This window comes from Sinocyclocheilus grahami, unplaced genomic scaffold, assembly GCF_001515645.1.
Source record: "Sinocyclocheilus grahami isolate Dianchi unplaced genomic scaffold, SAMN03320097.WGS_v1.1 scaffold2029.1, whole genome shotgun sequence".
NCBI classification, from domain to species: domain Eukaryota; kingdom Metazoa; phylum Chordata; class Actinopteri; order Cypriniformes; family Cyprinidae; genus Sinocyclocheilus; species Sinocyclocheilus grahami.
Window position 1 is genome coordinate 2456 of NW_015507208.1, and position 11645 is coordinate 14100.

Sequence of the window (11645 nt, forward strand, 5' to 3'; positions counted from 1 at the left end):
ATGCATTACAATGTTGCGTTACTCCCTAAAAAAAGTAAGTAATTATGTTACTTAGTTACTTTTTATGGAAAGTAATGAGATACGTTACTTTTTTATTACTTTTTAAAGCTGGGCAGGGCTTGATTATTTGTTTTTAATATAAAAAGTATTTTTTTACAAATGTAAAAGCCCTTTTCACACCAAAAGCGAAATGAATGCGCCTCAGGCTGAAATGTAAATGCACGTCTGTACAGCATTACTTAGTTACTTTTTATGGAAAGTAATGAGACGCGTTACTTTTTAGTTACTTTTTAAATCTGGGCAGGGCTTGCTTGTTTGATTTTAAATATAAAAAGTTCCTCTTTAACAAATGTAAAAGCCCTTTTCACACCAAAAGTGAAATGAATGCGCCTCAGGCTGAAATGTAAATGCACGTCTGTACAGTAGAGAGCGCAGCTCAAACTAACTACATGAAGAATATGACGCAGGACACTATTCAGCAATGACAGAAATGAAACAAATGTGTCATTTTTGCTTTAATTGGATCATCGGAGGTGACATTGGTTAATAAAATGGGATTAAATACATAAATGATGTTTGTCTTATTTAACATTTAATTGGTGAGGAGCACTGAATGTGTTTGTGTGCAGTGAGATGAGTAAACACATGCATGTTCATATTTAGTCTAGAGCTACAGTAAGATCATGTTCACACACAGCGCTCTGCACTGACTCCTGATTTCTGTCACCATGGCAACACCAGAGCTGTCACTCAACACATGCAGAGCTGTCACTCAACACATGAGAAACAAAGTAACTGGCGTTACGTATTTGAAAAAGTAACTCAGATATTTCCCTCTAAATTAAAAAGTAATGCTTTACTTTACTAGTTACTTTAAAAAAGTAATCTGATTACGTAACTCGCGTTACTTGTACTGCGTTCCCCTCTACACTGCAGAGAGCGTTAATCGTGTCTGACGACTGACGGGCATCACTGAGACAAGCTCATCACAATATGCTATCATTTGAATTCATGTTTTGATGTTTGAGCTCACAGTCGCTCTTGTTGATTTCAGAGCCGTATTTCGTGCAGGCCATCGAGTACGGCGAGTTCATCTACTTCTTCTTTCGGGAAATCGCCATGGAGTACAACAGCATGGGGAAGGTACGGGAAACACATCTAGCGTGTTTTGCTGCTTTAGCGCTTCAGACAGGAAGTGACAGGAAGTGGGCGTATGAAGTATGTGAGGGTTTTTAAGAGATCTCAGGCGCGGCCCTTCAGGATGCATGTACTAAAAATAACACAAACATTGTCTGCTATCCCAACGACGAGCCCTAAATAGCTTTAGGTCCAGAATTCAGTTCCTGGTCTGTGAGTGCTGTGAGCAAACAGACGAGTGCATGACAAAGGCTCATTGTTGTGAGTTCAAAGGCAGAAGACGTGAGATTTGAGAGGCTTCTGCGCTCCGATTCAGTGAGGAGTAATTACAGCCTGAGCGTCTCCGGTGAATATGAGTCTCTCCAGTTACTGTACGGACCAACCTGCCTGATTACTGTAATTACAGCAGCCTGACGCGACACTAACAGCTCAAATTACAGCGAAATGAGTGCTGTCAGCAGGAAGAATATGTCAAGTCACATTTGTTTCTGTAGCGCTTTATACAATACAGAATCAATGATTCAAACTTCATCAAATATGAAACCAGTTCAAATTTCAGCTGTAAAATCAGGGTCATTATTCAAATCAGATCAGTTCAGTAACTGTAAAATTCATCAGTTACGAAACTAAATTGATTTCAGCTGTAAAGCAGCTCTATTAAAGACAATAGAGTCATTATTCAGATCAGGTTTTCCCATCTGATAGTGGCAATGCAGTCAGATCAACAATATTACTGACTATTAATTAGGGCTGGGTATTGAGACAAATTTTATGATTCGATTTTGATTCACAAGCTTGCAATTTGCATTTGGATATATCAGATCCAGTACATTATCAAGAAAAATATCTCTCTCGACTAATCCTGTAACGTACAATAAACCCTGTCAGTCGGTGCATTGCTATATTAAACTCATTCATAAAATTGTACATAAGACAATTTCTATAATAAATATGTATTATAATAACATTTTAATGATAGAATTATGTTTCTACTGCAGTTTGTCGTTGAAATATAAACAACATAACATGTTTTCTAGATGGATTTATTCAAACATACATTAAATATTGAAGACAACAGGTTCAGTATAAATATGTAATATAGTGCATATATTTATCAAAATGCTCCCTTCTAGAGTTATTTTTCTAGCTGTTTATGATCATATGGTAAATGTGACGTTAGGTGACATTATTGATCTCAAGCTGTTTTATTGGCATCTTTCTGCGGTTGAATCACTGATCGATCGATTACATGATTCGTGATTCATTTCAGTGAGTTGTTCTGATTCCTCTGATGTTCGTTCGTGTTTATTTGCTGCTGTAACTAGTAGTAAAGAGGAAGAGATGACCGGTGATCTGTCAGCACACATTAAAGAGCCACAATCAAGCCAAAGGCGACAGGAACAAGAAACCCAAACTCCATCAGGGACAGAAATGCAGAATCCGGGCTCAGTTTAATTCTCCTGAAGCGTTTCTAGTGTTTTTGAGAGCATGATGCAGGTGTCAGGCGTGTTTAATGCCTCTCCGATCAGGTGGTGTTTCCGCGAGTGGCTCGCGTGTGTAAGAACGACCGTGGCGGCTCGCAGCGAGTGCTGGAGAAACAGTGGACTTCTTTCCTGAAGACGCGCCTCAACTGCTCCATCCCTGGAGACTCACACTTCTACTTCAACATCCTGCAGGCCGTCACCGACGTCATCCACATCAGCGGCCACGACGTGGTCATGGCCACCTTCTCCACGCCGTACAACAGGTACAGATTAAGGGCTGTCAAAAAAAAATTTGAATTTCGAATATTCATCAAATTTAAAATAAAAATCCACATTCGAATGCAAAAAAAGTTGCATTTGAATTTTAGGTGTGCGTCAGGAGTCCTTATCAGTGGCGCACGAGATGCGATGACGAAGTGGGTGTTGTTGCATTTGAATGCTTTTTTGTTAGTCTATCCAGTTGAAGCCACCAGATGCGGCGCTGCTGCATTGTTCATTCAAAATATTGCGGAAAAAGAGAACATCAGTGTGGAGAAGATGTTGTTTACGTCAAAACTGAAACCAAGCCGTTCACACAGAACGCATATTTATTGCATTTTCTAGAGGGACATCTATAAGTGTTGCACAAGAGAGCTGCATGTTTAGCAAGCCATCTAAAATTTATGTAAAATTCAAACTTTTAAAAAACATGTCTCGAGACTTTATGGCGGTTTTTCCCCATCCCACTGCATCTCATGTTTTTAAATAGAAAAAGTACTCTTTGCGATTGGCTTCCGGTCCTTTGTATTAAACTATGCATGCATACATGATGCTGTTTTGTTTCTAATTGTTTAAGCAACTTAATTATATATGGTTTATAAACATTATTTTAAACATGCACTTTTTTCACAGATAGTCACATTATTTTATTGCTTTAATAAACGTGCATTAGTAATATTTAGCTTGATGCACCCTCAGGGGAGAAACCAAACTGAAATTATGCCTTTTAAATTTGAATATTGATCATATTTAAGTACAAAATTCGAATGTATTTTTTCAACCATGTTGACAGCTCTAGTACAGATAAACAGCAGATAAGACCTTGTTTATCAGCGTCGAGATCCAGCAGATTCCCGTGAATGAACTCATGTTGATGGGAAGGCGACACAATGACCCTGTTAGTCAGAGCTTCTGTCTTACTCAGATTCACAGTTCATACAATCACAATCCGGCCCTTGTGTGCCGCTCGTGTCCGAGCCGGAGTGATTCACAGTTTTGTTATTTTGCTGAAAGCGTGTCTCCGTGATGAATGTGTGTTGCAGCATCCCGGGATCGGCCGTCTGCGCGTATGACATGGTGGATATCGCGGCGGCCTTCACCAGACGCTTCAAAGAGCAGAAGTCGTCCGATTCCACCTGGACCCCCGTCCCCGAGGAGAAGGTGCCCAGACCCAGGTATCCATCCCACACGCTTCCATTGGGTCTCTACTTACAGTCCAGCTCTCAGTCATTCTCCTCACTCACCAGCGAGACACTGCAGACCAAACCAGTGTTTATGCACTGGTCAGTTTTGAGGTCTATTTTGCTTCCATGTCGTCTTTCAGTCTAATGCAGTGGTCTCAAACTCAATTCCTGGAAAACCAGGAATTGAGTTTGAGAACATTAAATTAGTGGAAAGAAAACATGCAAAACACACATTCAAGTGTTTTTTATTGTACTTTATCTATTTGTGTCTGTAGATTTCAGTCACAATTCATATCTTTAAAGAGTTTTTTCTCTTATAAACATCAAACTGTACAGTTTTATTCCCCTCTCTATATTCTGAAGGTTTGTTCATATTTCATTCACACTGATTTATACAACATTTTACTCCTAAAACATGGTGAAAATGTGTTTGTTTTCTGTCTGTTGAAAATATTTTCTGATTCATGGAGTGATAAAAACACTGCACTTTTCTTACGTAGATTTTTTGTCTTGTTTTCAGCCAAAATATCTCAAAATTCTTAAATCAAGAAGAATTTTCTAGACAAGTACAAATTATTGTCTTGTTTTCAGAAAAAACATTTTAAAATGAAGTGAGTTTTTGCCTGAAACAAGCAAAATAATCTTGTTTTCTGTTTGAAATAAGATTATTTTGCTTACAACATTGGCAGATTTTTTGGCTTGTTCTAAGCAAAAACTCCCTTAATTTTGACTTGTTTTTTCTGAAAACAAGATAATAATTTGTAGAAAATCCTTCTTGATTTAGATATTTTGGCTGAAAACAAGACAAAAAATCGAAGTAAGAAAAGCCTTTGACTCTAATATGATGACAAAGTCAAACAAGAAATATGATCTTGGATTTATCCAATGTTGTATGGAAATCAGTGCATATTTAATTATATAATGTCTCATTTGCATATTTTCAGAAAACTTGTAATACAAAACAGTTTTCTTAATGCACTGTGTTTGATCAAATGGGGAAGTATGGTGATATCTACAAGTTAAAAGGTTTACCCTGTTCACCTGTGCTGTCTTGCAGCTCAAACCAGCGTTACTATGTAGACATGAAACCATAATGCAGTCAGCAAACATAGAACTCTGACTTATAGAAAATAACTCCACATCCTGTAACATCTGACAACCAATCAGAGTCAACTAAGGAACCTGAAGTGGATCAAAAACATTCAGAACGCAGTTTTGATCCACTTCAAATGTTGACTACTGTGTTCAGGGATAATGCATGCATTCATGTATAGTCTTAAAATTATTTAAATGAATATTTTAATAATTAATTCAATTAACTATAAAAATATTAAATTTTAATTAAATATTAAATTTATTTTTTATTTAATTGTATTTTATTTAAATGTATTTGTCCCTGTTATGTACACACAAGTGTTTGCGAGCACGTAAACCTGATTCTCCAGATGCAGCAGCTGATTAAATCATCTCACAGGACCGAAGATCTGCTTCCATATGGCTTGTCTCTGTGTCGTGAACGGCGGGACTATCGCCTGCGCTGATTAACATAAAATTATGTGTTTGTGTGAAACGAGGTCAAGTGTTAATGAGAGCGACCATGCCAACCGCGTCTCAATGTAATTCTGTTTCCTCTGTGGTGGGAATAAACCAATGCATTGCCCATTCAGCAGCAGCGCAGAGCCATAAACCTTCCTTCATTCAACATATTTATGGCAGTGCTTTAACCGTTCAAGGCAACATATTCATTACCGTGATTTAGGCTCACTGTCATGTGATTATGGCATTGGTTGGTCAGTTCTGTTGTTCATATCACTGATGCAGAGGATAGAGATGTTTGATGTTCCGCTGTCGTCTTCAGGCCAGGCGTCTGCGCAGGATCTTCCCCTGGAGAGAAATTCAAAGTGTCCAACGAGTTCCCGGATGAAACGCTGAACTTCATCAAGCTTCACCCGCTGATGGACGAGGCCGTTCCTTCCATCGCCAATCGGCCGTGGTTCCTCAAGACGATGGTCCGGTGAGTCGAGTCGGGTCAGAGGTCCTTCTAAGACGTGAATTATGCATGGCGACTATTGTCATGCAAATATGGATTGGTTTCCATCTTCATAAGCGCTGCTCATTTTCGTGAATGAATCGAGTCATTTGCATGAGATTCAGACACGAAGCCTGAGCGTTTCATGAGAATCTGGAGATATTTCATGAATCATTATATCAGCTCGACCCTGAAGGAGAGATGATGTTTCTCTCTAAAAAGCAAAAGCACAGTGAAAGACTGCCATCTGTCTTCTTATAATGAAGTGGATTATGGGAGAATTATCTGTTTCTAGCAGAACGAGACTCTTTGAAACGACGTCTGCTTTCAGCCTGATAAGTTTCTGTTCATTTGGGTTTGTGTAAATGTGCCCCAGTAAAACCGAGTTATTGAAAACACATTTGCTGAAGAAGCGTCTGTATCCGTTTCTCTCGGCTTCAAAGACTCCACAGATTTGGAAATATGAAAAAAAAACATGTATCATTTATTTGTCGTCTTATTTCCATCTTGCCAATTTTAATCACCCTGAAAATGTATTTGCATATGGATTTGGAAATTATACATACATTTGATTAAGACTGAGATGAGCTGCTAATTGGAACGGCAGTCGCCAGATAACGCTTTAATTCCTTTAGCGAGAGCCGAGTCGGAAAACCAATGGAAATTTAATTGTAATAGTGTTCATTTTGTCAGTCATTTTTAATCTTAGTCCTGTGTTGAATGTCCTTTTTAGTTTTCATCATATATGTGTCCCTGCAGCACAAAAGCAGTGTTAAGTCGCTGGGGGATATTTGTAGCAATAGCCAACAATACACTGTATGGATCACAATTATACATTTCTCTTTTATGTCAAAAATCATTAGGATATTAAGTAAAGATCATGTTCCATGAAGATATTTTGTAAATCTCCTACCGTAAATATATCAAAACTTAATGTTTGATTAGTAATATGCATTGCTAAGAACTTCATTTGAACAACTTTAAAAATGATTTTCTCAATATTTAGATTTTTTTGCACCCTCAGATTCCAGATTTTCAAATATTGCCTATCCTAACAAACCATACACCAATGGAAAGTGCATTTATTTAGCTTTCAGATGATGCATAAATCTCAATTTCAAAACAAAAGTTTTTTCAAAACTGTCCCTTATGACTGGTTTTGTGGTCCACGGTCACATTTACTCAACCGGTCCTGTTTTTTGTTTAGTCAAGGTTTAGTTGACTAAAAGTCTGGGAATTTGAGTCTAGTTTTAGACATTTTAGTCCTGCTGCATAATGGTTAAACTGATGATCACAATTATTTTCCTCAAAACTATAATGGTGATTACTGATCATGATTGTTGTCGTTTGAGAAATTACATCAGACGTCTGGCAACTCCAAGCATGAAAACATGTGGAGGTTGAGATTTTTTTCTACTCTTTATCTTTTTGGTTGTAGAAAATAGATACATTTTGTCACAGTGTTTAGTGATGTCAATCTTGTCTTCATTCATAGTCATAGTGTTCGTGAATGAAGTTAAGACTGTATTCTGTCTCTCTGGCAGATATCGTCTGACGCGTATAGCCGTGGATAACGCTGCCGGCCCTCATCGCAACCACACCGTGGTTTTCCTGGGATCGGAGCGAGGAATCGTGCTGAAGTTCCTGGCCAAGATGCAGAGCGGCTTCCTGAACGACAGCCTGTTTCTGGAGGAGCTGAGCGTCTATAACCAAGAGAAGTGTGTATTCCATTAGGACAAGCCGCTCTGTCATTTACACCCGTTTATCAGGTTACAGCACGCGGTTAGTAAATTAAAGAGCACTGCTGGTTTGGACCGCCAGGCCTCGCTGAATGATTAAAGCAAACAGAGAGTCTGGTTAATATGTGCTGTCACAGCGGAATAAACAGCAAACGCTGCCCACCAGGCTTTTTGAGGACAGCGATGCTGCGTTTAACCTCAACGCTAAAATGTTTATCTGCTTTATTAACATTTTACATTCATGCATTTAGAAGATGCTTTTATCCAAAGCGACTTACAAAAGAGGAACAAAGCAATTTGTCTAAGAGCTAACAATATGTGTAATGCATAATGCCAGGTTTGCGAGAGAACTGGATGAGGAAGCAAACTGGAAAAGAGGAGAAATGCAGAGAGGATTTGTTATATTAAAGCAACACAGCAGTACCACGTTACTCTGATTTACCATGTTCAAAACAATATACTGAATTATTGCTTGAATATTGGGGAGATGCTTGCGTTTTATTAACAATGATCATAAATATACATTTATGAATAGTAACAAGCTTAGATTTTTAGCATACCTGGATGCAAAGCAACAGGAAACTTTCCACATGAAGCAAATGTGAGTCTACTGTAAAAAACATTTATCAGATTTACTACAGTTTTGGCTCAGAAATTGTTTGTATATTTCACAGTAGAGAAGACATTATTCAGATCTATTCAGATAGTCTGAATGTCTGTCTAGTCTGAATGAGTCTGAATGAGTGATTCAGTCCATTCAGATTCTTTTGAGTGATCTGATGTGAATCTGTCGAGTGATCTGGTGTGAATCTGACGAATGATCTGGTCTGAATCTGTCGAGTGATCTGATGTGAATCTGTCGAGTGATCTGGTGTGAATCTGACGAGTGATCTGGTGTGAATACGTGAATCTGACGAGTGATCTGGTGTGAATCTGTCGAGTGATCTGATGTGAATCTGTCGAGTGATCTGATGTGAATCTGTTGAGTGATCTGATGTGAATCTGTCGAGTGATCTGGTATGAATCTGTCGAGTGATCTGGTGTGAATCTGTCGAGTGATCTGATGTGAATCTGACAAGTGATCTGATGTGAATCTGTTGAATGATCTGACGTGTAATCTGGTGTGAATCTGTCACCTGATCTGATGTGATCTGGTGTGAATCTGACGAATGATCTGGTGTGAATCTGTCATGTGATCTGGTGTTAATCTGTCGAGTGATCTGATATGAATCTGTCAAGTGATCTGGTGTGAATCTGTCGAGTAATCTGGTGTGAATCTGTCAAGTGATCTGGTGTGAATCTGTCGAGTAATCTGGTGTGAATCTGACGAGTAATCTGGCGTGAATCTGTTGAGTGATCTGGTGTGAATCTGATAAGTGATTGATCTGGTGTGAATCTGTTGAGTGATCTGGTGTGAATCTGTCAAGTGATCTGATGTGAATCTGATAAGTGATTGATCTGGTGTGAATCTGTTGAATGATCTGACGTAACCTGATGTGAATCTGTCGAGTGATCTGGTGTGAATCTGTCGAGTGATCTGGTGTGAATCTGACAAGTGATCTGATGTGAATCTGTTGAATGATCTGACGTGGTCTGACATAACCTGATGTGAATCTGTCGAGTGATCTGGTGTGAATCTGTCGAGTGATCTGGTGTGAATCTAACAAGTGATCTGATGTGAATCTGTTGAATGATCTGATGTGGTCTGACGTAACCTGATGTGAATCTGTCGAGTGATCTGGAGTGAATCTGACGTGAATCTGTGGTGTTCAGGTGCAGCATTGATGGCGTGGAGGACAAGCGCATCATCAGCATGCAGATTGACAGCAGGAGTCACTCTCTGTTCGTGGCCTTCACCTCATGTGTGGTCAAAGTCCCGCTGTCCCGCTGCGAACGTCATGGGAAGTGCAAAAAGTGCGTATGCTTTCTCTCTGTTTGAGCTGTTCATACAGACCGCTGGTATTTCTCCACATTAACCCCTCATGTGTGTCTCTCTCAGGTCCTGTATCGCCTCCAGGGACCCGTACTGTGGCTGGGTGTCAGAGGGCGCCTGTAAAGAAATCTCATTGGACCCAAAGTAAGCGGCTCATTCTCAGTCTGTAATTATAGATGGTGCGAGCCAAGCGCTGATGTCAGTCTTCTCTCGCATTGTGGTTTGAGCTGCTGGAGTTTCTCATCTGGAAAAAAGCATTTGACCCCAGAAAACCTCCATAACTCATCTCTTTATTAATATAGCTTATTGAACGCACAGCATGTTTCCACTGCCATCGTCATGTGAGCTCATCAGCGCGCATTTTATATGCTGTTATTATTATTTCTGTTCTGATTGAGTTTTCCACTTCAGAAAGCGAGCCGTACAGAGCTTATGTGAGATCGGCTTGTGCAATTTATGTAAAGTGAAGGATTATGGGATACGATCTGTGTCTGCAATTCAAAGGCTTTTGACTTGATGCTTTCCCCGTTGTTTCAGAAAATGCTTTTTATGAAATGGACCCTGAGAAAGAAGTAGGGCGGTCATCCGTCCGGTTTTAAATTGGACAGTCTAGTTTTTAAATACCATGTCCGCTCATTTGTCTTATGCTTTATACAATGGTATATTATAAAAAATGACAATGTTTTGTTCAAGTTTATATTAAATCATTAAAATTTTAGACACAATATTTTCATTATAGACTGTTTTGCTCCCCGATCAACACAGTGGTGTTTCATTCCTGAATGATTCAGCATTTTTGAATGAATCGAGTGATTCAATGATTTAATAAGCCATTCATAAAGGCAGTTGCTAAATTCAGAACTGCAACCTAGTATACTAATCTCACTATTTTTTGCATCTTTCTGTGGCATAAGTCACTTGCTTCGTTCATGAATGTATCAGCTGTTTTAAACGAATCAGTGAATCAACCAACTCATTAAGACTTGTCTCCACACCTACTGGTGGTTTTAGTTTCATATTCAAAGTATCATTTAATTGTTTTATATTCAGTATATTTTATATTTAACACATTACTCTCCTAACATTATGTAATTGTAGTTGCAGTGTAAATGTATTCATGGCATCTCTGAGCTGCATTAAACAGTCAAATATGGATTTTGTTGAAATTGATTTCATTTGATTGGTCATTGGTTTAGGATTATTTTTCAGTTTTTATCCTAGCTTCATGAATCCTGTCCTACTTTTTGGTGTTATAGAAACGTCCAGCCTATAAAGCAGCGTCTCTGTGTTTCTAATCTGGGCTCTGTTCATGTGTGTTTGAGGTGTTCTCGTGATTCTTCATGAGGTTCAGATCTCATCTGAGCTCGGTTTCATTCTCATCAGCGGTTTCATTGCAGTGTATTTCTCTCATCTGAGAGATGATGAATCTCTTGCTGGATGGTCGAGGGTTGAATGATAACGGGCCGCCCTTCATCACAATCCAACCAGCATCAGTGAAACTTCAGAAATAAACATCTGTGTTTTTATTAATATTCACATCACATTTACAATCCTGTTTTCTGCTTCATTTTCTCATGATATTGTTTGAACGACATTGATTCACTCAAACATGTTTGAAAATGTACTTGAGATTGAAGTCAGTGAGTGTGAAATGGAGGTGTTGAAGTCACTCGCTCACTGCATGCGTGTGTGTGTGTGTGTGTGTGTGTGTGCGCGCAGATGGCCGTTCGAGCAGGACGTGGAACAGGGCAACACAGATGGACTGGGCGACTGCCAAAGTAAGCAGAACCCATTTACTGAGTGCTGGACATTCCTCAGACACAGCTACACTCACACACACACACACACACACACACACACACACACTCAAACAGAAGCCCC

At 39.1% G+C, this 11645-nt stretch overlaps 1 protein-coding gene across 5 annotated transcripts in view; it reads left to right on the forward strand.

The window, feature by feature from the left end:
* LOC107573768 (semaphorin-6A-like) overlaps nt 1-11645 on the forward strand; it is a 30376-nt gene that overhangs the window by 1536 nt on the left and 17195 nt on the right. For all 5 annotated transcript variants that reach the window (XM_016260209.1, XM_016260210.1, XM_016260211.1 and 2 more), the window contains exons 3-10: nt 1055-1143; nt 2667-2884; nt 3923-4054; nt 5922-6077; nt 7637-7810; nt 9605-9745; nt 9831-9908; nt 11484-11542. In XM_016260209.1, the coding sequence (XP_016115695.1) occupies nt 1055-1143; nt 2667-2884; nt 3923-4054; nt 5922-6077; nt 7637-7810; nt 9605-9745; nt 9831-9908; nt 11484-11542 (1047 nt within the window). The remainder of the gene's footprint in view (nt 1-1054; nt 1144-2666; nt 2885-3922; nt 4055-5921; nt 6078-7636; nt 7811-9604; nt 9746-9830; nt 9909-11483; nt 11543-11645) is intronic.